The sequence below is a fragment of the Podarcis vaucheri genome, assembly GCF_965113315.1.
Source record: "Podarcis vaucheri genome assembly, chromosome: 16".
Lineage (NCBI taxonomy): Eukaryota > Metazoa > Chordata > Lepidosauria > Squamata > Lacertidae > Podarcis > Podarcis vaucheri.
In genome coordinates this window covers 32,256,631-32,273,849 of record NC_138754.1, presented here as the reverse complement: position 1 = coordinate 32,273,849, position 17,219 = coordinate 32,256,631, and the positions used below count along the sequence as shown (strand labels likewise).

Below are 17,219 nucleotides of genomic sequence, written 5' to 3'. Positions count from 1 at the left end.
TCTACAAGGACAAAACGGAGAGTGAGGAGGAGGAAGCTGACAGGCAGCTGGTAGTGAGACGGCAGGCAGGTGGGGGCTGGCTGGGGCACTGCCCCATTCACCTTCATGCAGTGGTGGCCAAACTTGGCCCTCCAGCTGTTTTTGGTCTACAACTCCCATCATCCCTAGCTAACAGGACCAGTGGCCAGGAATGATGGGAACTGTAGTCCCAAAACAGCTGGAGGGCCAAGTTTGGCCACCACTGCCTTAATGGATCAGCCTCCACTGCTGATATGGGCTCTGTGTATTTCTAGATATTAACCACACCTGGGCAGTTTTTGGGGATGGGCAATTAATATCGCAACTACCTCTCCACTGGCAAAATGAAAGCCCATTACAAGAGGGTCTTGGTGAAAGGGAGGGCAACAGCGTGCCAAGGGTCACTCTGTAAATTAGTTAAACCATGCCTAAAGAACACTCTAATGAAACTTGCAAAACACCCAACTGATTAGTCTCAATAATTGACTAAATAACTCATCACAGATTTTCTTTTCCTGCAGATTTCAACTGGATCAGTCCCGCGTGAGCTCTCTTCATTAATGAATCCTCTTCAGTCATTATTAGCCTAAAGACTCATCCGCAGACCCTTATTACCACCATTCAATTAGCTAAAAGGCGATTTAAGCATCCTTTTATCTATGGGGAGATGTACATTAAACAGGGTTCAAATGTCTGTTGCTCTGTAAAGAAGAATAAGAGGAGGGGGAGAAAAAAAGCCTTTCATAAGCTCGTCCTGGATTGTTCCACTGAATGACACAACTCTTAATTCTTCTTAGAGGGTCCTGAAGCCTTGGAATAGATCAAGGTTTCCCAAGCATGGGTCTCCAGCTATTTTTGGACTACAGCTCCCACCATCCATAGCTAGCAGGACCAGTGGTCAAGGATGATGGGAATTGTAGTCCACAAACATCTGGAGACCCATGCTTGGGAAACCCTGGATAGACGGTGTAACCAAACTAATAAAACTATTATTCCAGAATGTCCAATCATAGCTAGGAACTGGTTGAGATACTGGTAAAGAAGCAGCACCAAGAAACAGGAAATGTCCACGTGACGTCCAGAGGATGGCAACACGAGAATGGGCCTTCTCTGAGGTTGGATGGCACCTTTGTTACATATCTTTAGGTGCCAGGCAAAACGTTCCTCTTCTGCCAGGTCTCTGGCTGATAAATATCCGATACACTTTTTAATGTGCTGTTGGGGAGGGAATCATTGGTTTGTTTTTGTTTTTATTATGTATTTTGTGTTTTTAGTATATTGCATTTTTATGTTGTGCAATGCCCAGGGTTCTACGGATGAAGGGTGGCATGCAAATTTACAGACAGTTCCCCATTTCCGCAGGGGGGTTACATTACGAGGAACTGCACGCATACGTGAAATCATGTATATTTGAAACACCATTTAAAAAGCCCCAAAACACCCTCTCCTGCCCCGCCCCTTTTTATGGCATTTTTGGGTCACTTCCAGGTTTGGGCCAATGTGTGTATGCATGGTCACACACATATTGAACACGCGTAAATGGGGAGTTATCTGTAACAAATACCATATTTTTCGCCCTATAGGACGCACTTTCCCCCTTCCAAAAATGAAGGGGAAATATGTGTGCGTCCTATGGGGTGAATGCAGGCTTTCACTGAAGCCTGGAGAGCAAGAGGGGTCGGTGCGCACCGACCCCTCTCGCTCTTCAGGCTTCAGGAAGCTATCTGCAAGCCTTTGGAACCCAGCGGGAGTTCCCGCCGGGCTCCCAAGGCTTGTGGACAGCAGCCTGCAGCCCGAAACCCGAAATAATAACAACAACAATAATTGTAAACTCCTTTGCAAGCTTTGCCATCATGCCAAGTGAGCAAATTTAAGCTACACTTGCTCATTCTAAAATATCTCACAGGCCTGGCATGAAAAGTGGCTTGGGGGAGGACAATCTATGTCGCCCTGAAGTGCGTACATGGAAGAACATTATATAATCAGCAGCATCATAGTAATAATAAAGAGTATTATTTACAAGAAGAGTGAAGTGTATACATCTAGGGCATGGTAGTCAATGTGGTACCCTCCAGATGTTGTTGGACTCCAACTCCAACCCATCCCAGGCAGCAAGGCCAATAGTAGTCAAGGATGATGGGAATTGTGTTTCTGGAGGGCACCACGTTGGCTACCCTCAGTTTAAGGTAACATCAACGCTGTGGAACGCGCAGGTTGGTTTTATGCCGCTGTAGTCATTCCCGTCAACATTTGTGGCGGTTTCTGCTCGTAACTTAAAGAAAAAAGCTTGCATTCAAAGCCAGTCCTACTCATAGTAGACCCATAGAACCATAGAATTGTAGAGTTGGGACCACGATAGTCCAGCCCCCTGCAAAGCTGGAATCTTTTGCCCAACATGGGGCTTGAACCCACAACGCTGAGATGAAGAGTCTCATGCTCTGCTGGAATTGATGGACATGGTTAATTTAGGTTCATTAATTTCAAAGGGCCTACTTTGAGTATAACTTGGTAGGACACAACTCCCAAGTTCCCTAACTTTCTGGCTTCTCCCCAGGGATGGGATGCAGGCGAAAGCTGCATCTCAGTGGTAGATTGTGGATTGCAGAATGTCTCAGGTTCAATCTCTGGAGTCCTCCGGTAGGGCTTGGGAAGACTCCCTGTCCGAAACCATGGAAAGCCCCTGCTACTCAGTGTAATACAGAACTAGCAGACCTGTCAGTGTGACTTGGTTTAAGGCAGCTTCCTATGTTCTTACACAATGATGACAGCGGACTGGATCTCACTTTCTTCAGACGAAAGATTGCAAGGCATTGGCACGCCGAAAGAGCTGCATATATGGCTTAATGAAAGGCACTTTATCCCCTTTTACACGCACACGGCACATCTCTCAAATAGGGTCCTTAACGGTGCGCAGCAACACTGGTTGACAGCAGAGATCTCTCTCTCTCTCTCTAGAACTGCCCTACATTTGCTGGCCATAATCCAGAAGAATAAGCACTAGCTGTGTAATATAATGATCTATCCCGCAACCCTCCAACATCAGCTACTCTCCCCGTGGAGGCCACATTTAGCAGAGAATGAACTCGTCGTTGATGCAGAAAGATCAGGGATGTCAGCGGCAGTACCCAATTCTTGCATTACAGCTTTGTGGCACGGTGTGAATAAGTGATCACTGATCTCTTAATGTGGCATTAAGGCATGCAAAAACAAAGTCAGATGTGCTGAGAATTCTCAACATCCCCCTTATAATTAAAGAGAAGAGACAGGGCTTGAATTCCCTTGCTCTCCCTGGATTTATTTTTAACTTGTGGACTTACATAGTCGCCTTGTACTGAAACAGACCACTGCGCCTCCTTCTCACACCGCTGGGGACCCTCGCTGAGGTCTCAGGCTGAGGCAGAGACTGAACCTGGGACCTTCCACATGAAAAGCACGTGCTCTGCCACTGAGCTATGCGCAGTCTTTCAAGTCAACAACTAGGTTGCTTCCATTCTGAAAACTCATGCAACAGCCAGGCTAGGAAGGGTAGGGTTGGAACCACCGTACAAGAGTGGAAGACAAAAGGGACAACAGCTCCAAAATTAAGGTGGCTCTTCCTCTACCAAGAAAGTCATACAGTGGCCATGAATGTAGTTCTAAGTCAAAATTACTACCTTAATAAGCCAGGATATGAGTGATGCCAGGGACACAGGTGGCGCTGTGGTCTAAACCACAGAGCCTAGGGCTTGCCAATCAGAAGGTCGGCAGTTCGAAACCCCGCGATGGGGTGAGCTCCTGATGCACGGTCCCAGCTCCTGCCAACCTAGCAGTTTGAAAACACGTCAAAGTGCAAGTAGATAAATAGGTACCACTCCGGCAGGAAGGTAAACAGTGTTTCTGTGTGGTGCTCTGGTTCGCCAGAAGCGGCTTAGTCATGCTGGCCACATGACCCAGAAGCTGTACACTGGCTCCCTCGGCTAGTAAAACGAGATGAGTGCCGCAACCCCAGAGTCAGCTATGACTGGCCTAACGGTCAGGGGTCACTTTACCTTTACCTTAGGAGTGATGCCAGGTTCCTTTGTGATGCCAGGTACAGAGATGCCATGCTCCTTTGCAGCCCGTCCATCCCTCCCTCCCTGTGATTATTGTTTTATTCTCAAATGGTGTATAAATGTAATGAAATAGTAAATGTCAAGCTTCAAAAGAAACCAGGATACAAAGCTATGCTTTGAAGCTGGCTTCATACTCTGGCTTGTTCTGAGGCCATTAACCATAGTTTTTGGATTTGCACGCAGTTAACTATGGTTAACTGCTGAGCAAAGTGGCTGCAAATCAGCTGCGTGCCCCTGCATACGACTCATGCATGTCCTGGCTTATTATGCCAGGATTTTTGGGGGCTTTGCACTGCATGCAGGTGTGGCCAGTGTCCCCATTTTATTTGCCTACAAACTTTCTAATGCTCTGCTTATACTTTTATATCCCTGCCTGATCACTGAGGTCTTGGGGAGAGTCTCTCATAAGAGGTCCTTCATGGCACGGATGAACAGTTTGTATCCAGCAGGAGCTGTGCATTCAGTATTGTGAGCCCAAATTTGTGGAACTCTCTTCCTGATGAGGTCAAACAGCCCCATCCCTGTTGAACTTCTACACCTACTGGAGGCTCCCCAATTCCAGCAGACATTTTCCATTCAAGTTTGGCTTTAATCCATTTTAACATTTTATGTATTACGTTTAGTTAAGTAGCATGTATTTTTATTTTAAAAAAAACAGCTTTGTGCAATGCAAGTGAGGGATGGTGGGATATGAACATGCGGAACGAGCTTATAGGTTTGTTGTTTAGAAGATGGAGCAGACTTCATCTCTGTTGCTCCAGAGGGCAGGTCTAGAACCAAGGGGTGGAAATGGCAAGGAAGCAGATTCTGGCTGGGCAGGAGGAGAAATTTCCTAATAGTGAGAGATGCTTGACAGATGGTCTTAAACCAGTGATGACAAACTTGGCCCTCCAGCTGTTTTGGGACCACAAGTCCCATCATCCCTAGCTAGCAGGACCAGTGGTCAGGGATGATGGGAACTGTAGACCCAAAACAGCTGGAGGGCCAAGTTTGGCCATCACTGTCTTAAACGGTGGTTGGTTCACTTTTCTCTGGGGACTTGTCAGAGATGCTGGACTCTGCATCTTGCACTGTAGATTCTGCATTGAATGGGGTGGGGTATGGATGAGATCAGGGGCAGGGAACCTTCTGGGCCAGATCTTTATCAGTTTCCACCCTGCAGGCCGGTCTTGACATGCTGACAAGAGTCAATCCCACCATTCAACCTGACATAAAGCCCCAAGTCATGGAGCATGGAGTTGTAGAGTTGGAAGGGACCACGAGGATCATTTAGTCCAACCCCTGGCAATGCAAGAATATGCAGCTGTCCCATATGGGAATCAAGCTTGCAACCTTGGCATTAATGGCACCATGTTCCAACCAACTGAGCCATGGGAGGTCGACGCATGGCAATGAGGTTCTGCTTCACCAGCATGTTCCCTGCAGGGAACGCACAGGCGAATCAGCACCCAGCAGGACTAAACTCCCCAGCTCATCAGCCGATGGGAGGAAGGTTCAATCCTGCTCCCTGCAGCATTGCCAGTGCTGAACCTGCCCCAGTGATGTTGCTGATTGACAGGTGGGCGTGGGTTTTTGCAGGCCAAACAGGTCTCCCCGCCCTGTCCTGAGCCAAGACTGGCCCATGGACTGGAGATTCCCCATCCTTTGACTAGATAGACGTCCAAGGTCCCTTCCAGCACTAAAAGTATCTAGTTCTAAGTTATGTTGAAAGAAGATCCTCCCAAATGATATACAACATCAGCAGTATGCCTCAGCACTGCCTGACTCCTGAATTCCCCTGCAAGCTGCTGTAGGCAAAGTAATTATTAGAACAAGCCCTCAGGCTACAACCTTCCATGTATTAGTTAAGTGCCCTACTCATCGGTATTTTTTTTTATTAAAAAAGTTGAGATATTTATAAAGCCAGTTTACTCCACATGTAGCCAATGCACCTCTAAACCGAAATGCACCATTCAATGAGACTCCTCTTACAAAGACCCAGTAGCTCTCTTTCATGGGATTCCACTTTTCAGGACAAAGACTGTGCAAGCACACACACAACACACACAAACGCATCCCACTGCTATAACATAAACCAACATTCCAACAGTTTTTGATATAACCCACCGGGATTTAAGAAGACAGGTTCTGGACCGCCTTTGTTTCCGTAATACCAAATTACATCTCCTTTGGTGGTGCTAAAAGATAAAAATAGGGGTGGAGAGAAGAGTTTTCCTTGCAAAATGGCAACTCATATCTTTGATTAAGTTTAAATTCCGTGCAACCCTCCCCACAGTGACATCCCCCCGCCCACCCTCAGTTCAGGGATCAGTCAATTACTTATTTAAAATAATAATCATCAAGTCACTATTTAAAAGGCTGTTTAAAGGGGAAAATAAAAAGGAACACCCCCCCACAAACTACAAAAGAAGAAAAGAAAGGATTTTTTTTTACAAGGTTAATAGGAGCTACAAAAGGGAAAAGGAAATAAAGATCTGTATCCAACAGGAGTTTTCATGCTGCATAACAGAGGAATGCAATGCAACAGTTGCACTAGCAGAAACCCATTGAACAACCCATTGTGCGTTCTATTGTGCAACAAAGTTACCAGCATGCTGCTTATGCATTCCCTTGCACAACAACAACCCACTGGTGCAAAACACTTCACCAGCAGAACAAGCAACCTAGTACCGTATTTTTCGCTCTATAGAACGCACCCGAGCAAAGGACGCACCTAGTTTTTAGAGGAGGAAAACAAGTAAAAAATATTTTGAATCAAATCAGTGTCGGGGCTGAAGGGGGAAGCCCGGGGTTTCCCCATAAAGCCCCGGCATCCCCAAGCTAGAACAGCGAGACGCTGTGCAGCGCTTTGCCTCACTGTTCTGGCTTCGGGGACAGCCTTTCAAGCCTCTCCAGGGCAGCGGGGTGAAGACACCCCGCTGCCCTGCGGAGACTTTGCGCAGCTAACCCCGAAGCCTTTGGAGCGCAGCGCAAGGTACCACTGCGCTCCAAAGGCTTCAGGTGGCTATCCCTGAAGCCTGGAGAGCGAGAGGGGTCAGTGCGCACGACCCGTCTCGCTCTCCAGGCTTCAGCGAAAGCAACGCGTAGCCTCCGGAGCGCAGAGGGAGCGCTCCGTCTGAACTTTGGAGGCTTCACGTTGCTTTTGCTGAAGCCAAGGAGCCTGCATTTGCTCCATAGGATGCACAAACATTTCCCCTTCATTTTTGGAGGGGGGAAAGTGCGTCCTATAGAGCGAAAAATACGGTAAGTTGCTTTTAATTGTTGCAACACTGGATACAACCCCTTGAGCTGTTCCAAAACAAACCAAAAGCTTGTTATCTAGGGACGATATTCAGAGAGCCACTGCTCATGCGTGGGGAGTGTGACAATTTCTGCTGATTCTTTCCCCCAGAGGCATAAGGGGCTGCAGAACCAAGGGTGCAAGGAGGTCCTGCTATGTGCCTGCAAACTCTACTTGTGCTTTTTTGTATCCAAGTCTGTGTGTGTGTGTGTGCGAGTGCGCGCGCGCACGCTTTGAACAAAGGGAAATGAAATTGAGCTTTCCCACATTTGATTCAATTCTGAACAACGCCACCCTGTCTTGGATGAGCACCTGGCGAGTTCAGATATGCATCCGAACCGCAGCAGTCAGGACTCATGCTGATCCCACTCGCGTCTGCCCTGATGAGTCAACAGCAATTTCAGATTGGTTTTTTCCTCTCTTTTTTTACTTCTTCATACACGTTTGTTTCAGCAACAAGCCACAGGACATTTCAAGAGTGAGTTCACATCTAGCCATCACAAAACAGCTCTCCCGCATCCCACTTCATCTTAGTTATTTCCCATCCACACCATTGCTGCTTTTATTCTACTGGGAAAGTGGTACACAAAGCCAATTACGTTTTAAAATTTTTTTCACAGATGCTGAAAATATGAATCAAAGCATGGAATGTAATGAAGCCCCCAGAGTACAGCACAGTTCAGCATACACCTACGTGTTGAAGGCAAAATTCAATCTTCACGGCAACAGCACACCATCCAACAATTGTGCATATGTACAAGTTTACAGCACAAAACACACAATGTGTCAGTTCCCAATGAACAAAAGCTTAGTTCAGTTTGGGTTTTGTCCAACTTAAGTTCTGCCGTCGTGTTCTGGTCTGATGCAGAACCTGCCTGGAAAGGGGCAAGATTGGAGGCATGGCTACTGGACCACTGATGGGTGCAAGTGAGCAACTTGCTCTGACGAAGACTGGGAGCAGCCTGGGCCTCTTGGGTCTGGAGACAGCCTCCTCTAGGCTCCACGCCCTTGAGTCCAAATAACTTCAGAGACTTAAAGAAGCAACCCTCTGGACTGAAGATGGACAAGTCTCCTTTGTTCCATAGCCTCCCCTACTGGTGGACTTCTAGCACTGCTGGGCCAGTGATGTGCAGTGACAGACATTTGGTTCTTCAAGGGAAGTTGTCTATCAGGATCCCGGGTCCCAATAGGCCTTGATGGCCTGGGAGGTTCTTCTGGGAATTCTTGTCCAACCGTCTCAAGCCCAACAGCCTCCCTGTCTTCTGCAGTCAGCTCTGATACCTGACCCAGACTAGCTCCCCATCCAGTTCCCCTGCAGCCTTCCAACTTTGTGTCCAAATCACTCCTGGATCCAGGGGTCATGGCATTTACTCAGACTGTAATTAAAGGATCTAAGATAGTAATTTCCTTTCCTTTCAGTGCAACCACTCCGAAAATGACTAATGCTGTATACAACTCTAAGTGTGCAGTACTTGGATATCAGAGCAAACAGGCTATCAGTTTTCTAACACAAAAAGCCCAGTGTTGAGAAATCAAATTGCTCTCCAATATTTATCGAGCTCAAATATGGTGGGGAAGACATGGACTCTACACCCCTCTAGATTTCACCAGATAACAATTCACTGACCACTGGCCATGCGGGCTGGAACCCCAATGAGAAATGTTACACAACATGCAGGCCAGCAACCCAAAATAGCATTGACACACTGCTTCTTCCACCCTTTCCCCACCGGGAGGGGCAGGTGAACGCATGGCACGGCCTCATCTTGTGTTTCACTGCTGTATGTTATGAGCAGGGGACAGTAGAGAAGCCCCAAGCCAGGGCCACATCCTGAATCACGCAGGCACACCCCTAGTTAAAAGGGAAACAACAAGAGTTCTGCTCTTGTAAAAGAAAAAGAGTTAGAGGAGAGGAAAAGAATAGGAGAATGTTGGATTTTAAACTGTCAATCCACAGCATGAACGCTATGGGGAAATTGCAATATAGGTTAAGGACAGAAATAGGATGCAGTTTAGTAGGAGAGTTCATGCTTTGCAGGCCAAAATCCATTAAGTTTTATTTATTTCCCAGGTAGGGCTGGGAAAAATTCTTGGGACCTGGAGACCCACTTTTTGTCAGATTAGACCACTCTTCCTCACCTGGTGCCTTTCATATGCTTTGGGCTATAACTCCCATCAATTGCAGTCAGCATGACCATGTTGCCTGGTGCACATGGGAGTTGCAGTTGAAAACATCTGGAGGGGACCAGGCTTGAGGCAGGCTGGTGCAGACAAAACAGAGTGAGATGGACCAACTGGGACTGAGACGATGGAAGGCAGGGAGACCAAGAGCCAGAGCCAGAATGATCATATGAATGCTTGTAATGAGGGAGAAGGGACACGGGTGGCGCTGTGCGTTAAACCTCAGAGCCTAGGGCTTGCCAATCAGAAGATCGCCGGTTCGAATCCCCACGATGGGGTGAGCTTTCGTTGCTCGGTCCCTGCTTCTGCCCACCTAGCAGTTCAAAAGCACGTCAAAGTGCAAGTAGATAAATAGGTACCCCTCCGGCAGGAAGGTAAACAGCGTTTCTGTGCACTGCTCTGGTTCGCCAGAAGCGGCTTAGTCATGCTGGCCACATGACCCGGAAGCTGTATGCCAGCTCCCTCAGCCAATAAAGCGAGATGAGCGCCACAACCCCAGAGTCGGCCACGACTGGACCTAATGGTCAGGGGTCCCTTTACCCTTTACCTTTAACGAAGAAGGAAGGGTTCAATATTCCTAAATTTCTCCCAAGTTTTATCCAAGAAAATGGGACTGTGAAATTGACTAAACCAGATTACAAAGCAGCTGGCCTAAACAACTTTTCTCCCAAAAGTAGACTTGGCATAAGGCCACTAATGCCAAAAGGTGGATATGCGGATATACAGCAGGCATGAGCTAAACAAACAAACAAACAAACAAACAAACAAACCACTGAGGGAATGGGGCCAACTGAACATAAGGTTGGGAAAATGAGAAACAAAGTTGACAAGATGCATCTATCTCTACCTCAAGGTCTGCGTGATTCACTTCCTTCAGCTGTTACCAGAGTTGGTGTGGGAGCAGCCACGCCCTTGCTGCTAAGAGATGAACTGGCTTCCAAGCAAGGAAGGCATTTATGGGATTTAGCTTTTTTCTCGATACAGAGTTTTAGAAATAAGCTAGCAGATGCTGCTAGTAGCATGTCAAACTCGAGTGGACTGGGGAGGAAATTGGACAAGGCAACAGTTTTAAGGATCTCCCCCCTCTACACACCTTCCTCTTTTTCTTTTTCTTTTATGAAGTAGCAAAGGAAGAATTGCAGAGCTGCCATTAGATGGCTCACTCTCTACATCCTTCAGCCCTTCCTGCCAGCACAGAAAGGCAATTCCTCAAACTGCTCTGGGATTATTAGGCTGGACGTCAGGATGAGATCATATCAGGCAGTATTTCACTCAAGCGATTCACTTATTATTTACAATGGTGGTGGTGGAGAAGCAGTTCTCGAGCGACAAATGAAGTACATCTGTAGTCAAGATTTTAATTCTATCCAAGCTTTCAGAATTGTCTTGTCCCTTTTATGCAGGATTCTCTTCCCCCTGCTCTTTCCCGTTGCAGATAAAAAATAATACACACACGCGCAATTCTGTAGCAAATCATATAGATAAGCACACACACACACATACATGTATGCACTCACGTACACAAATATATAATGATAGTATGGAGTGTTTGCACAGCAGATGAGCAACCATTTCCCAGCATTTCATTTTGTCCGAGAACAGGGGAGACACACCAACAGGCCCTTGCAAACCGAAAGCAGGCTGGGTACAACCCCATTAAAACTAAATGTAACACGTTGGGAATTTAAGCTGCCGGTGTATAAATTGGCATCTGGTACACAAAGTCTAACAAGCAGAAATTGTTCTTTACTCAGCTATTTATAACCTATCCTATACTTTGCAGCTATAACACAAACTGAGATGCGTTGCCCTCCCTTTTTAAAGCAGCCAAAGCTCTAAAAACACACTCGCACCCACCCCACAACAACAACTTTCACCTTCTGTAGGGCATCAACAACAGGGTGATTGAGATCAAAACAAGATTTTAAAAAAAGAAAATGAAAGAAACAGAAGCACTGGATTTACTCGACCTCTTGGGCTCTCCCTCCTTTCTACTTTCAAGGCATTCTTCAAAAGATGGCTTATGCTACACAGCTCATTGCTATTAGTTAAAAAGCTCCCCCGGAAAAGCAATTGTTAGCTTAGCTAATAGTAAAATGCTGCCTCGGCACAAGGGACAGATCCGATTCAGTTCATGCAATTTGCGCTTTCCAAAAACAGTATGTGAACTGAAAAACAAGCTGCCACTTTAAAATTCGCACTGCTCCAAATCGTACGGTGCGGCTCTCTCCGGCCTCCCCTCAAAAATGTACAAAAATTGCTTGCGTTAAGGGAAACACCACAAAAATGAATGTGCTAGTGAAAGCAAATGAAAATGCAATATATTTGGAGGAATTGCCTTGCAATAAATAAATAAATATGTGTGCATTAGGCAAAATTACATGCAAAAATATGTGCATTAGGTTATTTATTTATTTCCCACTTTTCCTCCAAGGAGCTCTAGGTGATGTACATGGTTCTGAGGCTGCCCTTGAGACTGACCCAGAAACTCCAGCGGGTGCAGAATGCCACAGTGAGACTCCTTACAGGGTCCTCACTGTGGGATCACATTCACCCAGTGCTATACCAGCTGCACTGGCTCCTGGTGGAGTACAGGATCAGGTTTAAGGTGCTGGTTTTAACCTTTAAAGCCCTATACGGCCTAGGACCCTTGGACCTACAGGACAGCCTCTCCTGGTATGCCCCAGGGAGGACCTTACGGTCTTCAAACAAAAACGTCTTGGAGTCCCGGGCCACAGAGAGGTTAGGCTGGCCTCAACCAGAGCCAGGGCTTTTTTGGCTGTGGCTCCGATCTGGTGGAACGCTCTGCCACAAGAGACTAGGGCCCTGCGGGACTTGACATCTTTCCGCAGGGCCTGCAAGACAGAGCTGTTCCACCAGGCCTTTGGCCAGGGCACAGCCTGACCCTCTCCTCTGGCAATCCTCACAGAACTCTAGCCCAATGGTTGACATTAACCTGATTTGAACTGATCTTATAATGAAATGATTTTAGAATGTTGTATCACTGTACTGTTGTTAGCCTCTCTGAGCCTGGCTTTGGCTGGGGAGGGCGGGATATAAATAAATTATTATTATTATTATTATTATTATTATTATTATTATTATTATTATCCGTCATTTAATCCCCACAACAAGCTTGTGAAGCAGGTTATTGACCAGCCCAGTGAGCTCCGTGGCTGTGTGGGGATTTGAACCCTGCTCTCCTAGGTCCTAGTCCAACACTCTAACCACCACACTAAAAATAATAATTGTGAACTGATGTGGAAATATCCAAGGCGTTGTTTGGTTTGCCAATTGCATTCACTGTTGAGTATACAACTCCTCGTTGTCTCTCTTCCCTTGGCAATCACAGGAAAGTTTGGCCCACAGAGTTCATCTCCCATCCCACAATGGAGGAAAATCCACACTGTAAAATATCTGCGTTCAGTTATTTACAGCGCTTATATCGTAAGCTGGCAAACTCTGAGGCACAACCCATTCTTCACATTAGTGTTATAATTTTATTTTCATTCACTCTTAGCCTTTACCACAGAGTAGACTGTAAATTCTAATCCACCTGAAAAATGCAACGAAGATTAATGGAATTCTCTGCATTTTCAACATAGGTGCCGGCTGCCTCGTTGTCATTTTACCAGCGTTTAATATTAGTTATAACCACTACAGAGTTCAAGCCTCTGTGTTCCTAAGGTTCAGCACAATAATTACTCATGCTCTTGTCTTGGCTGATGTCTGTACTGCAAGAAAGCAAGCATATATCTTCTCTCTCTGGCTATAGCGACCTTCCTTACCTCCTTATTTTGTTCAGGACCAAACTAACATGGCTCCCATCACAGGCTGAGCATGAAACAGCTAGGCAGCCCAACTCCCTCATCTCAGAAGACTTCGGTGCAACCTGTTGCCTGGCAACTGCCAGCAAGGGAAGCCTTGCCTCCATCATGGACCACTGTGAAATCCAGTTGCTCATCTTCCCTCCCTTGGAATCAAGGATGGGAGCATGAAACACTGCCCTAATAAGCTTGTTTCTACATGGACACCATGTCATTTCTGTTCCTCTCCCAGATCTGGATCTGATCTTGGTTTGAGAACCTTTTGCACAACACTTTGAAATTTTAAATTTTTATTGTTTTTAAAAAATTGCACACTCTTTACAGCAGAGGATTTTACAACCAAAATAAACGGTAATACAAACAAGAACGTGACTTTGCTTTTCATGCATGTTAATATCATTCTTTTAACTTATTATTCTTAACCTCTTAAATCACATATATATCTTTAACAATTTTCCAAATGCTGCCCTATACCTTCCTCCCCCTGTTCCCATTACTTCCCTTCACCCAGGTGCGATCTTCTCAGCCTAATATTGTTTCTCGTTGTGTTAACAAAAGTTTGTATTTGTTGTTCCATATACGTATGTCATATGATATCGTTTTGTATCCTTGCATTTTACCTACTGAGAGTCTCCTGTTGCTATAAAGCAGGACATAAATATTCTAAAACAAATAACCTAAAGAAAACAAAGTACAGTAATGCATAAATTGCATTAAATGCAGTGCCACATTTAGGTTTGTGTGTTTCAAATAGCAGGCATGGGCTCCCCCAATACAGACAGCAAGGGCTGGACTCGCCTGCCACAATCCTACTAAAATACCCCCCCCCCAGGGCAAATAGCAGCTTGAGTTGGATTTTCAACCAGGCCCTGTGGCACAGGGGGAAAGGGCCTTACCCATTCTTTTCAATGGATCTACTCTGAGTAGAACTACTGTTGCATACAACCCTCTATACCAGGCATAGGCAAACTCTGGCCCTCCAAATGTTTGGGACTGCAATTCCCGTCATCCCTGACCACTGGTCCTGTTAGCTAGGGATGATGGGAATTGTAGTCCCAAACACCTGGAGGGCTGGAGTTTGCCTATGCCTGCTCTATCCTCTCTACCACTTCCCCCTAAAATAAGATTAATGCTACTAGTAACACTTGAGCCCGTCGCTCGCCCATAAACTTTAAAAACTTTTCCTACTTTTAAAAGCCGCTTATTTCTCATATACACAGCCTTTTTAAAAGTCTTTTGAACAGCAACAAAAAGAGTTTATCAGACAAGCGCAAGGCTGGCAAACAATGGAAGATAGAGAATGGGACTATATATCATAACCCCGTGGTTTTCAGTCTTCCTGCCTTTAGAGGGCCTTTCCCCCCTCCCCCTTGCCTAGGAATCAATGCGCGTGCCAGAGGATTTCACAGCATGTACTAGAGTGCACTCTCAGTTCAGAGGAGGTGACAGCCAACCCCCTTAGATGAAATAAATGTGCCCAACCATGCCTTGCAGCTGTGCATCGCAGGAAAAGATTGTCAACAAGGGACACCATCTGAGAAGAGAAGCTTGCCTTGCTGATCTTGCAGAGACACCTGATTCAACTGTGGAAGAGCTCCAGGATTTGGAAACCACTGCCTTAAGTCACCTTTCAACAGGCAGCACCTGGCAACTGTACCACTGCCCCCCCCGAAAAAACTAGCTTCCTTCTGTGGAAACCTGTCTGGATGCTTAGATGATTCATCCCATGGGAGCCTGCCCCTGGCGCTTCCAAGCTCTCTCCACTGACAGCAATTAGGTGGGCGCTACCTTCTGTCATCACATAAAGAGTTTCGAAGCATGGTTGTCAACTGAATCGAGCGCACAAAAATATCTTCATCCGAATGTCATTCAAGTTTCAAAGTAACAGCTGGATGTGCAGTAAAGGGCCATCAATGAAAAGAAACCTCCAACATTTCCCTGTCAACAGAAGTTTGACCATCACAATCCCTATTAGTCAGAACACTGGGGCAGGCCTTCTCTCTTTTCTCTCTTTATTAAACACAAAAATCAATTTTACACAGCAAATTAAACATGAATTAAACCACCGTCTGGTTTGAACGCAATGTTAAGCCATGCTAATTTTTAGCTTAATGCAAACAAGTGACGTATTGCTGTCCTTGCTTCGCTCTTGACTTTGTGATACAATAGCAGACTAATATACTCCACCAGCTTTTTACAACCTGGGGCCATCCAGATGGATTGGGATGCAACTCCATCAGCCCCCCAATAGTCAGGGATGATCGTCAGTATGACCAACAACCAAAGACGATGAAAGCTGCAGTCCAATGCATCTGGGGTGGGGGGCATACCAGTTTGCTGGAAGGCTGTACTAAAGACTGTGGGTTGTAACCAAAGCAGAACCAGCAGAGTTTTACTTGCACAGCATCACGTTTGTTTCCTCCACTGCCTCTTTGCACCCCCAAAATCTTCTCGGGGGGGGGGTCTGTGAACCCTCTGGAGCTGATTTTGAGAGTGCACAGGGGGCTGCAGGTGAGAGGAGAGGAGAGAGGAGAGGAATAGCCTGTTCTGCTAGCGCAAGTCCCAGTGGCTCTAATGCAGGGGTCAGCAAACATTTCAGCAGGGGGCTGGTCCACTGACCCTCAGACCTTGTGGAGGGCTGGACTATGAGGAACGGCTAAGGGAGCTGGGCATGTTTAGCCTGGAGAAGAGGAGGTTAAGGGGTGATATGATAGCTATGTTCAAATATATAAAAGGATGTCACATAGAGGAGGGAGAAAGGTTGTTTTCTGCTGCTCCAGAGAAGCGGACACGGAGCAATGGATCCAAACTACAAGAAAGAAGATTCCACCTAAACATTAGGAAGAACTTCCTGACAGTAAGAGCTGTTGGACAGTGGAATTTGCTGCCAAGGAGTGTGGTGGAGTCTCCTCCTTTGGAGGTCTTTAAGCAGAGGCTTGACAACCATATGTCAGGAGTGTTCTGATGGTGTTTCCTGCTTGGCAGGGGGTTGGACTCGATGGCCCTTGTGGTCTCTTCCAACTCTATGATTCTATGATTCTATGACTATATGGGGGGGGGGATGAACAATTTTCACCCGCCCACAAAGAGGCCTGAAGATGCTTCGCTTTACCTGTCCCAGTTGTCGTCCCAATAGCCACAGTTGGGCATCTCCAGCCAGCCAGGAACCATGGCAGGGCAGGAGGCTGCGTTGGCCGGCGAAGACAGAAGCAGCAGCCCCCGGCGGAGGAGCCGCGGACGGAGGTAGGGGAACCGGGGCGTCGCCGGAGCTTTTACCCACCACCTGCTGCTGCTGCTTCCCGAGAGGCACTGCAGAGAAGAAGACCACCGCAACGACCCGCCTGAACGCCATGGAAGGAACTGAGGGAGGCAGGCAGGCAGCGACGAAGAAGAAAGTGCGCGAGGAAGTGGTGCGGATAAGGGGCGCCCGAGCCTAAATAAGCGGCGAATGAAAGGCGGACTGAGGGAGAGGGAGGAGCAGGAGGAAAAGGCAGCAGCCAGCAGCCAGCAGCCGGCGTCACACGCCCCCTTCACAGCGCCACCCTGCCGAGGCGGGCAAGGCAGGCAGGCGAGCCGACTCCCGCCGTCGACGGCGCCCGGCGTGGGACAAGATTGCTCCGTCCCTGAGGAGAAAAGTGCCGCCGTGTGAGGGAGAGGGAGGGAGAGGGAAAGAACGCGTGTGCTGGCGATCCACGTGCCGGATCCACGATTCCTGGAACGTCCGTGTGCCGGATCTAGAAGGCAATTGGGCCTGATCTGGCCCGCAGTCCTTAGTTTGATGACCCTTGCTCTAATGCCACACATGGAACAGGCAGTAAACAA

At 47.0% G+C, this 17,219-nt stretch overlaps 1 protein-coding gene across 4 annotated transcripts in view; it reads right to left on the bottom strand.

Annotated features, from left to right (window-relative positions):
• TANGO2 (transport and golgi organization 2 homolog) overlaps window positions 1-17,219 on the bottom strand; it is a gene marked incomplete at its 5' end in the record, with an annotated part of 94,681 nt that overhangs the window by 13,856 nt on the left and 63,606 nt on the right. For all 4 annotated transcript variants that reach the window (XR_014214499.1, XM_082203396.1, XM_082203398.1 and 1 more), the window contains one exon: window positions 6,216-6,286. Coding sequence is in view for 3 of the 4 variants with exons in the window: in XM_082203396.1 (XP_082059522.1) it covers window positions 6,216-6,286 (71 nt within the window). The remainder of the gene's footprint in view (window positions 1-6,215; window positions 6,287-17,219) is intronic.